General features: G+C 43.0%; 3 protein-coding genes across 5 annotated transcripts; all 3 read right to left on the bottom strand.

The window, feature by feature from the left end:
• Positions 1–200: 200 nt before the first annotated feature.
• Positions 201–2,982, bottom strand: LOC115679124 (uncharacterized). Its single transcript, XM_030602693.2, has 3 exons — positions 2,530–2,982; positions 1,091–1,418; positions 201–700 (listed from the first exon to the last, which is right to left on the bottom strand). The coding sequence occupies exons 1-3, from the start codon at positions 2,681–2,683 to the stop codon at positions 490–492; spliced, it is 693 nt and encodes a 230-aa protein (XP_030458553.1). The 5' UTR covers positions 2,684–2,982; the 3' UTR covers positions 201–489.
• Positions 2,983–3,622: 640 nt separating this feature from the next.
• Positions 3,623–5,567, bottom strand: LOC115679125 (60S ribosomal protein L30). The gene is made up of 5 exons (XM_030602694.2): positions 5,406–5,567; positions 5,080–5,185; positions 4,633–4,734; positions 4,008–4,076; positions 3,623–3,914 (listed from the first exon to the last, which is right to left on the bottom strand). The coding sequence occupies exons 1-5, from the start codon at positions 5,424–5,426 to the stop codon at positions 3,874–3,876; spliced, it is 339 nt and encodes a 112-aa protein (XP_030458554.1). The 5' UTR covers positions 5,427–5,567; the 3' UTR covers positions 3,623–3,873.
• A 1,237-nt stretch (positions 5,568–6,804) lies between these two features.
• Positions 6,805–13,956, bottom strand: LOC115679099 (protein FAR1-RELATED SEQUENCE 3). 3 transcript variants are annotated; one of them, XM_030602657.2, is made up of 6 exons: positions 13,798–13,956; positions 10,544–12,866; positions 10,347–10,436; positions 9,971–10,120; positions 7,520–7,636; positions 6,805–7,230 (listed from the first exon to the last, which is right to left on the bottom strand). In XM_030602657.2, the coding sequence occupies exons 2-6, from the start codon at positions 12,770–12,772 to the stop codon at positions 7,186–7,188; spliced, it is 2,631 nt and encodes an 876-aa protein (XP_030458517.1). In that variant the 5' UTR covers positions 12,773–12,866; positions 13,798–13,956; the 3' UTR covers positions 6,805–7,185. The 3 variants fall into 3 exon arrangements, 2 of the variants coding, with proteins under 2 accessions (XP_030458517.1, XP_056165444.1); XM_056309469.1 differs by lacking the exon at positions 13,798–13,956 and having other exon boundaries at positions 10,544–12,885; XR_004005464.1 differs by lacking the exon at positions 6,805–7,230 and having other exon boundaries at positions 9,971–10,128.
• Positions 13,957–14,403: the final 447 nt, after the last annotated feature.

The raw sequence follows: 14,403 nt of genomic DNA, 5'->3' as shown, positions 1-14,403 counted from the left end.
TTTCCTCCGATCTAAATTTGTTGTTTTCAATCGATGATAAACGTTTTCCGTAGATCGATTAGTTTTCCGTCGTACAAACAAACGAGAAGTCGAAAAAACAATTTTCCGAAAACGGTTTTTCTTCGTACAAATGGACCCTAAGTGGACATATATATGCAACCATTGTTCAATTTACAATGCAGTCGACTTGAATCCCGACGTAGCAATAAGAAAAGGCAATTGAAATTACACTTGGCTTCACTAGTATTAGCGTTGGTACAATGACTAATAGAGTATTTATCTCGCGAAAGAACATAGCACAGAATTTCTCTCCCCTCCTCCCAAAAAGGAGGTGCCGCTCGAATGATTCCGGCAGGTGAGGGGAAATCAGTCTCACAACGAGCTCGTGCCAGAACAAGCAGCAGCACACGAGCAGGGCTTCGAGATAACAGAAACCATTTTCTACACATCGCCAATTTGCAAAGACATACGCGGGAGAAACAAAAAACATCAGAACCCAATGACTTTCCTATGCACATGCTGTCCTCCAGAACCCACATCGCCGTCATGATCGTGATCATGAAAAATGAGAGTTAAAACTCCTACCAAGCAGAGGACTGAGCCTACAAGAAGCTTGTCATACCGCTCCACCCAGTGGAACTTCAGCTGGCTAGCTCCATAAAACGAGAGAGCCACCAATGAGGTCATCACAGTTATGGTGCTGCAAATCCAAATACATTACCAACAACCAGCAGTTAATCTTCACTCTCCCAGAAGGGGGATGAGAAAAAATAGAAAAAACAGAAATTTCCGCCTGAGAACTTGGCAATCTAATGATAGATGATGTCGTCAATCATCTGAATAAAAAACGATTTTGAATAAGCTACCTACAGCATTCAGACACAAGCACTGAAAATAGCAAACTGACAAAGATCAATGTGAAACAAAGATCGTGTTACGTACTTATCAGGCCAAAGTCTCAACAACAGCCATATCTAAATTTTGTTTCTTTGTACTGTATAACTATTGCGGAGAACAGCCACGTACCATCATCTCACCATTATAAAAAGGATATAGATCAGAAATGTAAGATTTCGATGTCCGGTAATACCTGAAGAGCAGCACAATGATGGCAAGTATCATCATGGAAGATGAGTTTCCCACGGCAAGAAACACAGGAAGTGTGGTCGCACATGGAGATAATGCCGGTACAAGAACCAGACCGGCAACGGCCATTTTCTCCATAGGTTGGTTGTGTGAATGACTGTGACCACCTTTTCCGGAAAGAAACAACAACACATAGCTACCACCGAGAATTACAAGCAAAAGAGAAGCGAGTTTATGGACCGTTTCTTCGCCAGCGATCGTATTTGCCATTGTAATAGCAGTGATGCCAAGAAGTGAAGTAGAAATTACATGCAAAACTGCCCCAAACGCAGCTGCAGACAGAAAAAAGATTCGTTATAAGAACTACCTGCACCAAAGCGGCCTAAGCAAATATCAAGTCAATAGTAAACCCGACAAGACCGAACCAAGTTACAACGCTTTCCAAACACCTGAAATTTGTTGCTATGAAGAATCCTCGATTCACATAACAAGAACCTTCCTAGAGACAATTACCTCCTGTGAAACTTTCCACTTATTACCGGGCAGTCACCTACCAACTAAGCTGTTCCAGCACGCGAGAATACTATTCCACAGCTTTGGTCTCCGTACCCTCACACAGCATTCTTAATCACAAAGTAAATCCCCGCAAATTTTTGCAAATTCGGCAAGAAAGAGTGTCATGGCATTATACATTTTTCTGCTTATCTTCACCATCAAGATTCCCTTTTCCGGTTTTCCTTTCCCACGCGAAAATCCGACTATGAAGTTATTCAGCAACCTTAGAGCCTAACCTTTTCCTATCCAAGTAGAAAATCTAATCCAAGTTCTCTCTCCTTTTTTTTTTTTTTTTATCTCCAACAGAAACAATTCAAACACTCAATTTGCAAATAAGAACCAACAGCCCATTAACTGTCTTCTTTGTAGCCTAAAAATGCAGCGCATTTCCTCTACGTTTGTTCAGACATTCACATCTTCCTTAAAAGCAAAGCAGCAGAAGAGAACCAAAAAAGAAAAACGAGAGTGCAACGAATTCATCCACATTCCTTCACTGTGCATCTGGCACGTTGTCAAGAACGACCGATTCGGACGAAACAACAGATCTGCGATAAATCTCACCGCAATGCACAAGCGTTCGACACGAAACCCCAACCGAAACACGCAAAAGAGTAGACAAGCCTCAAGCAAGTGCCATCGCAACACCAATTACGTCCAGAAGCTGGAAAACAGCGAACTACTGCTGTAATAAGAGCTAACAATACTCTCAAAAAAAAAAAAAAGGTTTTGTCCTCCTAACGCTTCCGCATCTACCAGCAAACGAGCTCAAACACAACCGCACGCGACGCGAATCGGGAATCAGGAGGACAGAGATCCGCGAGCAAGACACGCGGAACACGAGCGCAAAGACTCGCGACTGAAATGAGGAGGAGGGAGATAAAGACGTACTGACGAGGAGGGTGCGGGAGAGGTTCCACTTCTGGGCGCGACCGACGATGGAGAAAGGGAGCCAGTGCGTGGGGATGAAGGAATGCAGGAGCGACACCGTCGCGATCCCGCCGATCGTCGATAGATCCTCGGGGCTGAACCCTTCCATCCTCATCCGATTGCCCCACTCCTCTTCCCCCCTCGATGGTCCGAGATCGTCGAGCGCGGAGAAGCGTGGGAATCAAAACCGGGTCGCCGGATCGGAATGGAATTGCTGCATTCGCGGTGGGATGAGAGCGCGGTTCGAGCACATGTATGCGAGGGAAGATGAGAGAGACGCGGCGATCTAGCGGAGGGAAGCCGCAAGCTATACCGGCTGCTGCTGATTTTGCACTCCAACTCGAGAAGAACGAGACGGATGCGTCGAGTTTCGCAATTTCTTTGGAACTTCCATAGGAAGTAGAAACGAGCTTAAGCGGTTTCCCCCAAAAACTGGACTAAGTTTTTGCTCCGTATGGGCCACCGGGCCTCCGTCTCCGTTCGCGGCCCATATCGTGAAGTGGTGCATGCGCCATCCAGGGACATAGTGATAACAAAGTCCGGCTGCAGTAGCGACCGTGTTACGTGCTCGAGACCCCCGGACTCCGATACCGGGGTCGGCGACGAGGAGCTATTACTGCCGGCACAAAGAGACCGACGGCAATGACCGATATCCTCGCAGATACGGCTGGTATGCTCAAGACTGCTAAAGGTGAGGGACTTGTGCCGATGCGCAGGCCGGGGCTCATTTCCCCGATTTTCGCTCCCTTCTTTTTTGTATAGTGCGTTGGTGAAGTAGAGCTAACGAAAGAAAATGACCCAAGATAACCCCGTTTAAATGAAATTAGTACTTGACAAAGATTTATGACCTCTCCTACCTCGTACACCCACGTTCGAAGAACAGCACCAAATCTCAAGGAATGAGACTGCTGATTCTAACATCAAGGATTGACCTCACCCAGATGGAAATGGCATTCAATGCCCTTGGCGAACTAAGAATATTGATACGAGAATACACCTTTAGCTTGACCAGGCCCCTGCACGGGCCAATAACTGGATGACAGTAGCTTCCGTGTATAAAAGAGGACATGGCTGATCCAGAACTCTTAGATGATAATGATAAAAGCTCAATTCGTTCGTCTGTAAAACTTGTTTAGACGCAATCCACCATCGACACATAATAGGGCTACAAAAAGCTTCTCGGGTTTTGCAATCAAACTTTCTCCGATCAACATAAAAAGCTCATCTGAATAAATGAAACACGATGCCCAGCTGAGCGAGTAAAGAAATGAAAAATCTAAAGTGACATCTAAGCATTCCAAAATCTTAATGGTCGCCGGGCATGCTCTTGATGATGTCAGAGTCACCTGAAAATCACAGTTTGTTCTCCGTCAAACCAAGTTAAGCGAATCATAGAACCGTAGTGGCATTAACCAACGGGAAGTGACCATCAACTTTACCTGGGTCAATAATGCTGAGGCAGCATACCCTATAGTATTTTCCGCAGGCAGTGCCCAGGTCTACGTTGTCTGATACAGCAAAGCGAGAATTGTTCAGAAAAGATTATCAGAAGGCATGTTGAAAACATTAAACAGCAGAAAAAAAGGTGACGATGGTAATTGCTCCTAAAAAACCAGTCCATCTCTAAACGGATTTGATAGTCATTGATTTGTCTTAATTTTGCTTTTATGTGCTAAAAATTCCATATGAAACAAAAGACTTCCATTCAAGTATAAAGCCTACGCAGGAAGCATGGTGATGGCAATCAAATATGAACCCAAGAAATATGCGACCCTCATTCACCAGCCAAATTTGCATGAGCAGACATGATCAGCATATTGCGCTCAATAAGCAACCAGTGTCATCGGCCATGTCAAACATTGAAGACAAATGTCAACAATCCAATTCTCGAGGCGCAATTGCAGTCAAGCTTGAAAATCATATAGGCATAAGTAATCATGAGCAAGATATAAACAAAGATAACATACTAGCAGCCATTACTTCATGTGGCTTCAGAAAGTAACAAAGTGTTTCAACACGAGCACGAAGACACGATAAGAGCAGCATACGAGGGAAAAGACTTACTTCCGTTGTAGTGATGCACTCCAACCTTTGCCAACATAGCATAGTACTCTATCTCAGACTTTCGGAGAGGAGGGCAGTTGTTAGCAATGATGACCAGCTTACCTGATAAACAACTTCACATCACAATTCTAAACCCATATAGCAAACCAAATGTAAAATTTTCCAAATTTAAACCAAAGCGCTGTCTTCACCATGGTGTACTACAACGCCGCATTCAAAGCCATCGTATCGATGCGCATATTGGGCTGTTACTAACGATTTCGTCGCTCGAACTGGTTATGCAGGTCCAGAACTAATGCTTCGCGCCACATACCAAAAGTCATTCACGCGCTAATCATCCAACCGTCTACAGAGAACCCTACGAGCACCGCTAGTCTCTCCCTTCATTGACCCAGGCAATGGCCATTACCACCCACAACTCATCAAACTCCACAAATGGAAACGTACCTTTGGAGTTCCTCAGGGTCTTGAGGACGGTCTTGTACCCCAACGTGTACTTGCCGCTCTTCATGACGAGGGCGAGCCTGTTGTTGATGCTCTCATGGGTCTTCTTCTGCGGATTCACAGATCAAAAAAGACATCGCCAGCAAAGAGGAATCAACTTCCGCCTCGAGCTCAAATTCGTCGTACAACACTCCGGTCAATGCAAAAAACCGACCAAATCAACAGAGATGGTTCTCTTTCTCTCCGATACGAATCGGCGACACGGAGAGAGGAAACATGAAGTTCAACGGAGACAGAGGGAGAGGGAGAGAGGGAGGGAGAGTTATTACGGTCTTCTTGGCGGCCACCATGGTTGAATGCTTAGGGCTTCGATCGGAGATGCTGAGGCTGAAGCACCGAGTCCCAGTCCACCGCAGGCGAAAGCTTCGAGCGCGGTAGAGAAGCGGGCGGTTATAAGGCGAAGGAATTAGGGTTTGGAGCGGTGTTTTTCCCTTCTGTTTGTTTGCGCGGATAGCGCGTGTTTGGAAACAGGGTTACGGTGACCTGACCAAGGATCTGCTGATCGTGGGCCGGTTTTAGTGGGCTCGGTATGACAGATGATCCATAATTGGTTGGCCCATGTGATGTGCAACTGCATGTCAATAGACTCAACAGTCAAGGCCGTGTTTGTTTTGATTGTTAAGTACTGATTTAGTCTTCTGACCAAAAAAAAAAACAGAGTACTGATTTAGTCCTCCAACTTTCGGTGTTTGTGAAATCTAGTTCTCTAACTTTTTGAATATGTGCACTTTGGTTCTCTGAGCTTCATTTCGTGCAATGAAAGCATCCAACTTTCTTGATCTTTGCACTCAAGTCCTTTTGCTCACTCGCCATAACCAGTACAGTGAAATTGATGTTTTTTTATTTTCTTATTTTTCCCATTTGTTTTTTTTTGCTCATTTGGCCCCTAGTTAGCATCCCGCGTCATTTTTTATCGCATATGCAATACCACATCATTAATTAATTTGACGGTTTAGTTAGAGTAGTCGATCGAAAGGATTGGATTTCGCAAATTGAGAAAATTGGAAGACTTGGTTGCAGAAAATTAAACTTAGATTGCTAGATCAAACGAATGCAGAAAAGTAGAGGACTTAATTTTGACTCAAATAAAAGTTATACAACCAAATGACATCGATTTATCTCATAGCGTTTTTATGACCCGTGTGCGACTGTAGTGATCGTTTCGAGACATATTGCAATTCAGCTTTGTAATAATTGGAGTTACAAATGTTCGCACTTCTTGCTTCATCGCTCCTTGATTTTGTATCGCTAGATATGAGACAGCATTTGGAAATACACGCTTCATGAGATTTTTGTATCGTCGTTTTGCATGTTGTAATCATGGAAGAGAACGTCGTGCCATTGGCAAGAAACAAAACCCTGACAATGCACCTGAATTCACAAGAACAGCCTCAACAACAGACCTATCAAATGCGTCGGTTGAATCAGGTTTGGGTCGGGTCATAGATGGTCTGACCCAAATTAACTTATTAACCTGTTTATGAGTCAAGAACAACAGAGAAAAAATTTACCATGACTAAAAGGGAGATATGGAAAGTGAATCCTCGGTGCATCAGTACTTAGCTTTACAGGCGCCGCTCTGTTCTATGCAGTCTGAGCTCTCTCACTGGCGTGAAGATGAGGATAAGAAGAAAAAGCCATTGCAGTCTTATTGTCCAGCACTGTTGGTAAACTGAAATTATGCCCACTCCAATTCAATTGAGAAATATGTGACAGCGCCTACATGCAAACAACTAACTCGAATCCTCAAATCATATACGTTACAGGGTCCCTAGACGGAGGAATTGCCAAATTGTGCACTCTTCAAAGCCTTGGTAATAAAAAAACAAAATAAAAGAAAAGAAACAAACAAAAGAAGAATAAGAAAACTAGCTACATTTACAAAAATGCGTAATTTACAAGGTTTCATTCGCAGCCGAACTAGAAGAGAAAAGGCCATACCCAACTTGATGGGACTGACTGAGCGCTGGATGAACAAACTTTGCCACTGCAGAATTGCAACAGTAAGGCGCCTAGCTAAGTAAAAGAAAATTCACAATCTTCAACTATTCACTTCCGCTGCTTTTTCACCGGGGGGTCGGACTGGGGCTCGACCTATCATAATCCGTGTTCAAGTTAAGATTAGAGATGAAGAGATCAAAAACATATACATATATGATGAGGTATCTGGCTGCACACTCATTGAAATCGTCTCGGATAAATGTTACGATATCCATATTCATTTGCTTGCAAAAAGCAACCGCATGATGACATGCTTAATGAATAATTGTAGCATCATATCAACTTTAAACATGAGGATTAAAACTGCATTAAGAAGTTTGCGGTCCCGCAATTTTGGTAATTCAAACAGTGATCCTTCCAGAAAAGAAATTGAAAAGCTTACATCGCTTGACAGTTGCTCGCGTATATAAGCCATAGATCTTAACATGGCACCCAATGTATCTCGAGACACTTGAAATTTAACCTCTGACTCTCCCGATGTTGTCTCCGTATCTTGGAGCTAAAAACAACAAAAGCAAGTTTGTTGAGCAATTGATCTACCCATTGAGCAATAGATCTAAGTGTGATTGACATAAACAAGTTTGTCATACACGGATAACAACCGTAGATATAAACAGTACAGTCTCAATAAGATGTGCGAACAGAAGAAAATCAAACTTCCGCAATATTTCTTTTTTCCCCTCAGATAAGTACCAGACTGCTTAGTTATGCTCCATATTTTTTAAGACAATACTAACCACAATGAGAATATTCTCCACCAAGTTACCAGTAGTTGGTCCTTGACCTCAATAATGGGACTTGTGCGAATTTATGATATCAACAATGATGGCTATGTGACTAGAGATCCCATGAAGTAGGTTCATAAAAATGTCACTTGTTGACACTGTAGCACCAAAAATGATCTAAAGTCCCTCCTATGTGCATGCGATAGGTGCTAAACTGCATATTAAAAGAGGATGAGTGCTCTTAATGAATTTCATCTCCCTTATGGGTGATCTATTTATTCGCAGTGTGCACTTGATGGAGTCACTTGTATGAGTATGGACTGAGACCGCTCCCATGAGATTCATCACTGGATCCTAGAGCACTCATGATCACCATGCCATGCACGCGGAGCCTACTAACACAAACCCGCACTGAACAGCAGATTTTGTGGAGGTGTAATATGATTAGTGAGAACTCTTAACAGCCAAAAAAAACTCATTGGTTTATAGAAGCTATAAGTTCTCCATTGGTTCTATTATGTCTCAATTTTTCTATCCGGTTCATAGTCCAAAAGACACTAGATTCGATGCATAACACTCCAGTGTGACACCAGCAAAGTTTCATTTCTCTCTATTCATGAACCTTTTGAAATATGCGGAGGATTCTTGTATAGAGTTAGCTATTTCAAAAAACCCATTAATTTCTTTTAACCGAAATTTGTTGGTGGCACATTTCTTGGCAGTGGAAGTCAAGTGAATGAACCATGAACAAAGTCCCAAAAGTTTCCTTCTTCATGAAGCAAATTTGAAGCAGTGGTAAAGTGAGAGCAAGCTGGAAATTTCTACACGAGTAAAAAGAGGTAGCCAAGTCCAAGAAGGATGTTGGCTTGAGAAGCCAGCTAGCACCAAATGCAACGAACATGGTCTCTGGCGGCATCTTAAACCATAAGAAGCAACATTTTGGTCATTAAGTCCAATAACATACAGGGGAGTGCTTACGCTATAGAGTTCTTTTCAGAAGTCACACAAGCCCATTTAGTTTCAAAAATAAGCTCAAGTGCTTAAAGAGAGAGACTAGGGGCCCGTTTGGCAAGTTGCCAAATAGTAAAAATTTCTGTTCTTTTGTTCCCAGAATCAGTTTGGGAACAGAAATCCGTTTGTTAAATTTTTTGTGCCTAGGCATAATTTTGCAAAAAATTGTTCCCAAAATCAGTTTTGGAACAGAATTAAGAAGTAAAAAAAAAGTAGCTTCTTGATTCTGGAACAATTTTTCCATTCATGATTCTTCTTGGTTTTCTTCTTTTTTTTTGGTTTGTTGTTCTTCTTCTTCCCGGCCTGCCGCCGGCGACCGGCCACAGGCCAGGGCCGGTGAGGGCGGCTCGCGGCCGCGACAACGAGGCCTCGCCCAGATCTGGCGAGGCCGACCTCGCCATCGCCAACCCTGGCGATGGACCTAGGTGGCGACGGCGAAGTCGGCCTCGCCCAGCCGAGGCGAGGCTGGCAGCGAGGGCCGCGACGCCCTCGCCGACCATGGCCTGTGCGCCGGCAACCGGCCATGTCCAAGGAAGGGAAGGGAGAGAAAGAAAAAAAAAGAAAAAAAGAGAAAGAAATATTTTAAAAATTCAAAATATGATTAAAATATTATTAATAAAATGAAATTTTGTGTAGTTACCACACGCATTTCTGTTCTTTTTCTATTCTAAGAATAGAAATTTTGGGCAGTTACCAAACGCCTTCAAATGCTTAGAAATTATTCCCGGGCACAGAATCAAAAAGAATCATTTCTAAGCAGAATCAGTTCCCGAACACAGAATGGTTGCCATGCGCACCCTAGTTGTGTCAAAAGAATTCTATTGTTCCTGCATATCATAAATAGCGGAATGCACGTTATTTAGGTGGCCTGTTGTATCCTAGAGAATAATCGCAACACACAGTCTTTGAGAACAGTGTTTGCACACCTCAGTAGCTCTGTTTTCTACATTTTCTATTTGTAAATTCTCAAAACTTTTCCTATAAATGTCAATGATAAGACCACCCCAAAGGAACAAAGTATTCTTCAATCATCTTAACAGCTAAATTGGAAGATCTATTGACTTAATCGTTTGATGCATGAGGAAAATAGTAAATACCTTCAAATTGATCACAGCAACCCTGTTATCCGGCGTTGAGAGCTGCTCACTTATGTAGGCCATTGATCTCAACATGGGCTCTAGTGTTACTCTTGAAAGCTGAAACTTAACCTCAGCTTCTGTTGATGAACTTCTGCTGTAATCTTGCAACTGCATTGCTTAAGAGAAAATACATATGTAAGATGACATCCTAAAGAAAACAAAGTACCCAACAGCACAAATAAATCAAATATAAAAATACATAATACAGCAATAACAAAGTATATGTGCCAGTCATTGAAATTTTACTGCGTGGTAAGAATATCCATACATTATTGACTGATAAAACAATATTTCCCCCTGGTTTTAAGAGTCTGAAGCTAAACTAAGCGCATACCTTTAGGTTTATGACGGCTACCCTATTCTCTGGCGTCGAATTCTTGTTCTCCATCACCCAAGTCATTGACTTGAGACAAGGAAGAACCGCCTATCAAGCGAATGCAGGCAAAAGAAAATCGAGATCAAGGACTCAATAGTTGGTTCCATTATCATAGAGAAAATGAATCAATAAAACGACATAGTTTTTTGTCTAACCGTGTTTTCTGCATGAACGTCATCCCGATGAAGAGACAAGGGGCCCATGCGTGGTAGATTCAAATCAGAAACATTCTGAGCTGGAGCACTAGCATCGTTAAGGTTAAACCTTCTTGTCACCTCATCTTGCCTTGGCCATAGCAAAGGGGTCATGTCTGAGGATGATGTGCTCTTATGGTCATCATAACCAGCTCCACCAATCTGAGTGGCTGGGGGAGGAACTCTGGCAACATTCTTCTTACCCGCAGAAATTTTTCTCCCGCCTTCTTTAAGGGCATTCATTGCTGCATTATACGTCTCTGAAGCTATTGCACCTTCCTCCGCATATTTTAAGGCTTCCCGACACAAGTTATTATACCTTACAGTTAAAGATTCGTGTCCCTGAAGTTCACTGACGCGATCATCTAATCCTAGACAAGTCTTGGCATTCCGGGTCCACCGTTTCATAATATAATGGGATGGCAATGTAAGAACATTTGACACTGTGAAGACAGTCAAAACATGCCTACACAGAATGCCCGAGTATTCAAACATTCGGCAACTGCAATTTGCCCTCATATCAGAATGGTTCAATGTGACAATATATGCCTTGCTGTCTTCTTCAAACTTTGCGACTCTAAAAGTGCTAGTTATCCCATCGCCCTCTATTCTATTTGCAGTATATACAAAAGTTTCAACCAACTCTTCTTGAAATTTAGTAAACACTTTCCTTGTGTACAGATTTGCAGCCTGTTTCTCCATGGGTGATGGTGTTCTTAGTACTGGGGAGGTGCATATAGTATCAAAATCTGCCTCTATTTCCTTTTCAAACCAGTTCTCAAAAGCTCTTTCATACTGCCTGAAGAACATGGGTAATGTTGTCTGTTGATTTACATAACCATCAAAGAAGGCGCTATCAATTCCCTGATCTGGAGAAATAGCACCGAAAAAGGAATCGCGGAAGTACACTGGAACCCACTGGGCACGAGCATTATGTATTGACTGAAGCCAGTCATTTCTCCTAAGGTCATATTTGTCAAGAATTGAGTTCCATGAAGATTCGAATTCATCGATGGTTTCGGTCATGTTAATACAATTATATAGTTCCACCTGGAAATTTGGATGTGCGTGACACACATGAGCCAACTTCTCCTGGCCTTCCCTTAAAACATGCCACTTACTAATACAGTGGCGGGCCTCGGGAAAGACTTTAGAAACTGCAGTCTGAATAATCCTGTCTTGATCGGTGATTATGGAGACCGGAGGACGATCACCCATTGCAGTAAGAAAAGTCTTGAATAGCCATGTAAAGGAAGCCTCAGAGTCATCTAGAAGCAGTGCACAACCAAATAAGATGGTCTGGCCATGATGATTCACACCTGTGAATGGAGCAAATGGCACTCGATACTGATATACTCGATACATCGTGTCCAGTGAAACTACATCTCCGAAATGACTATATGCGGACCTTGACCTTGCATCAGCCCAGAAAACATTGCCCATGCGATTCTCTTCGTCAAGTTGAATTGCATAGAAGAAACCAGGATTTTCAGCCTGCATCTTCTTAAAATAGTCCAACAGGTTCTGAGCATCCCTCCCTAAGGTTCTTTTTTGACTAGATGGTTTAACAACATAATTAACAGTCCCAGCATTCTTAACAGGACGATTTGATTCAACACTCGGCAAACTTGTAGATCCATGATTAACCTCGTGATTACCATCCATGGAGACATACATAACACCACTAGGAACTACTGTTGCCCCTCGTATATTGTCGGCCATGTTTTTTGTTGCGCCCGCAAAATGCCGGCGAGGTCGAAGATGGTGCACTTTGCTAGGACTAACCATAGCATGGTTATGCTCCTTTACAAATTTTGTCAAGACCCATTTGAATTGACCTTTCAACTCGATTCTAATCATAGCACTGCAACTATCCACAGATTTTCTTTTCAAGCCATCTCTGGCACATACAAACTCCCGTGCAACAATTACTCCTCCAAGCTTAGACTGGCTGGATGGACCAACCTTGGAGCTAAATCCTTCTCGTCTAGCATATTCATCATAAAAGGTCTTGGCAGCATCTTCAGAGTCGAATTCCATACCCACATGGGGCTCGCCCATCCCATTCTCATCATGAACTGTTGAGTTTTCGACATTACTATGATCGGCTTCATTTGTTTCAACATTAGCCTTGTCTACCCCTGAAGCATGCCCCACACCATCCTGCACTTCAATCACGCCAACCTCCATTGGAGTTCACATATATTACCAAGGTTATCAATCCATCAATAAGCAGCCAAGCTTTATAGCAGTGTCCTGCATGGGTTCCAGGAGTTTGTACAATCTGCACATATAAAGGAATGCTACATCACAAAGTAGCATTTCCAAAACCAACAGTATAATTGCCAAGAAATCAGAAGGCAACACCTAATTGCACGTCGCCTAAGATCTTATGATGCCATAAAACAGAAGGAAGAGAACACATAATGTTCGCTAAAGTTTTAAGCGGCGACCAAACCATGGCTTGTCAAAATATCTCATATAAAACCTTCAAAAGAAGTTATCATTGACACTATCAATTACTTCCATCATAGAAGAATCTAAAAGAGTCTGTTAGATGGAAGATATTACAAGGCTAATGCTAATCGATCAGCTATATATTATCAGAAAATGAAATTTAGCAGCTTTATCCACCCACGGTGAGGAAAATCCCACATGACCGTGGTGGAACGACCCTTCTCAATATGTCGATGATGATCGCATATCACGAAAAATAAAACTGGGTTCCAGTTATCATTTGGAATCAACGGTAAAATTTCCAAGTCGTACTTTAATCGACCAACACAGGATATACCCTCCAATAAAAGGTACCCAAAGACGAGTGCTTTCAGCTAATTAAGCCAACCCAAAACAAGAGCCAGCAGGACAGAACCATGATCCCACTATGATCCCCGGAACCACAACAAGCGAACTCCGACATAGCTAGCCAAACAAAAGGCGCCGCCTGACGGTCTAAGTAAAACGCGTCCTTAGTCAAACCGTTCCAATTCAAAACACGCTCGGAAGTCCGATGTTCAGCATACCAGTAACCATGAACATACTAAATAAGCAACAAAGCACATGAAAGCACGACGCTTTCTCGGCTCGGAGAACCGCAGGGCCGCCGAAGGCATCATCCGAACCGCGCCATGATCCGCAAGTGATCAAGCACCGATGATTGCGGTACGCGAACGGAGAAAGCGCGAGCGAGATTGAGTTACGCAATCGCACAGTACCTGAAAATTACGCTTCAGAATCGCGCTTCTTCCTCGGATTTTTCTTCCTAGGGTTTCTGCTCCAGCACCGGCCGATTTGCAGAGCTCGACGGGGAAGGGGGAGGGCGAGCGAGAGCGAGAGAGAGAGAGAGTGCGAGTCCCGATGGGTAGATTCCAGATGACGTTGAGTGGACTCGCGTGTTCTGTGCCGCTAGATTTGGATCAGATGGCTCGTGTTCGTTCGCAACTGAAATCCATCGGCAAGGACCCCGTGGGCCCCGCGAGCTGCAAGTGTCGTGCGATACATGTCGGTCCCCCGGCTTGAACCTCGTAGCCTCTCGTCATTTTCGATTTTTCTTTGCTCGTAATGTTCAGTCGAAATTCTGACCCAAAAAAAATAAAATGTTCAGCCGAAAAAATCGCTGTTGAAAAAAAATAAAAATAAATGTTCAGTCGAAAAATCTCAACTCCATTTGATTTTTGATACGGTTCACATAGTCTGCGGGTCAAACTTAGCATTTGACATTGAAAATCAAGCTAAGACACTCTTAAGTCAATTTGAGTTTGAATTACGAAGCTGTCAATTTCAATCTATTAGATTAACTGAACATGACAACCGTAACACAG

The sequence above is a fragment of the Syzygium oleosum genome, unplaced genomic scaffold (assembly GCF_021117445.2).
Source record: "Syzygium oleosum isolate NSW1041296 unplaced genomic scaffold, Sole_v2.1 Sole_v2.03, whole genome shotgun sequence".
Lineage (NCBI taxonomy): Eukaryota > Viridiplantae > Streptophyta > Magnoliopsida > Myrtales > Myrtaceae > Syzygium > Syzygium oleosum.
Note: the sequence above shows the minus strand (reverse complement) of the source record. Positions and strands in the feature narration are given on the sequence as shown.

Coding starts and splice junctions, on each gene's coding strand:
- LOC115679124 (XM_030602693.2), bottom strand. CDS start 2,683: ATGAGGATGGAAGGGTTCAGCCCCGAGGATCTATCGACGATCGGCGGG. Junction 1,419..2,529: donor CTCCCGCACCCTCCTCGTCA/GTACGTCTTTAT, acceptor TTCTGTCTGCAG/CTGCGTTTGGGGCAGTTTTG. Junction 701..1,090: donor ATCATTGTGCTGCTCTTCAG/GTATTACCGGAC, acceptor TTGGATTTGCAG/CACCATAACTGTGATGACCT.
- LOC115679125 (XM_030602694.2), bottom strand. CDS start 5,426: ATGGTGGCCGCCAAGAAGACC. Junction 4,735..5,079: donor GACCCTGAGGAACTCCAAAG/GTACGTTTCCAT, acceptor GTTGTTTATCAG/GTAAGCTGGTCATCATTGCT. Junction 4,077..4,632: donor AGTGCATCACTACAACGGAA/GTAAGTCTTTTC, acceptor TTGCTGTATCAG/ACAACGTAGACCTGGGCACT.
- LOC115679099 (XM_030602657.2), bottom strand. CDS start 12,772: ATGGAGGTTGGCGTGATTGAAGTGCAGGATGGTGTGGGGCATGCTTCA. Junction 10,121..10,346: donor TAGCCGTCATAAACCTAAAG/GTATGCGCTTAG, acceptor TAAGCAATGCAG/TTGCAAGATTACAGCAGAAG. Junction 7,231..7,519: donor GCGAGCAACTGTCAAGCGAT/GTAAGCTTTTCA, acceptor GGATTATGATAG/GTCGAGCCCCAGTCCGACCC.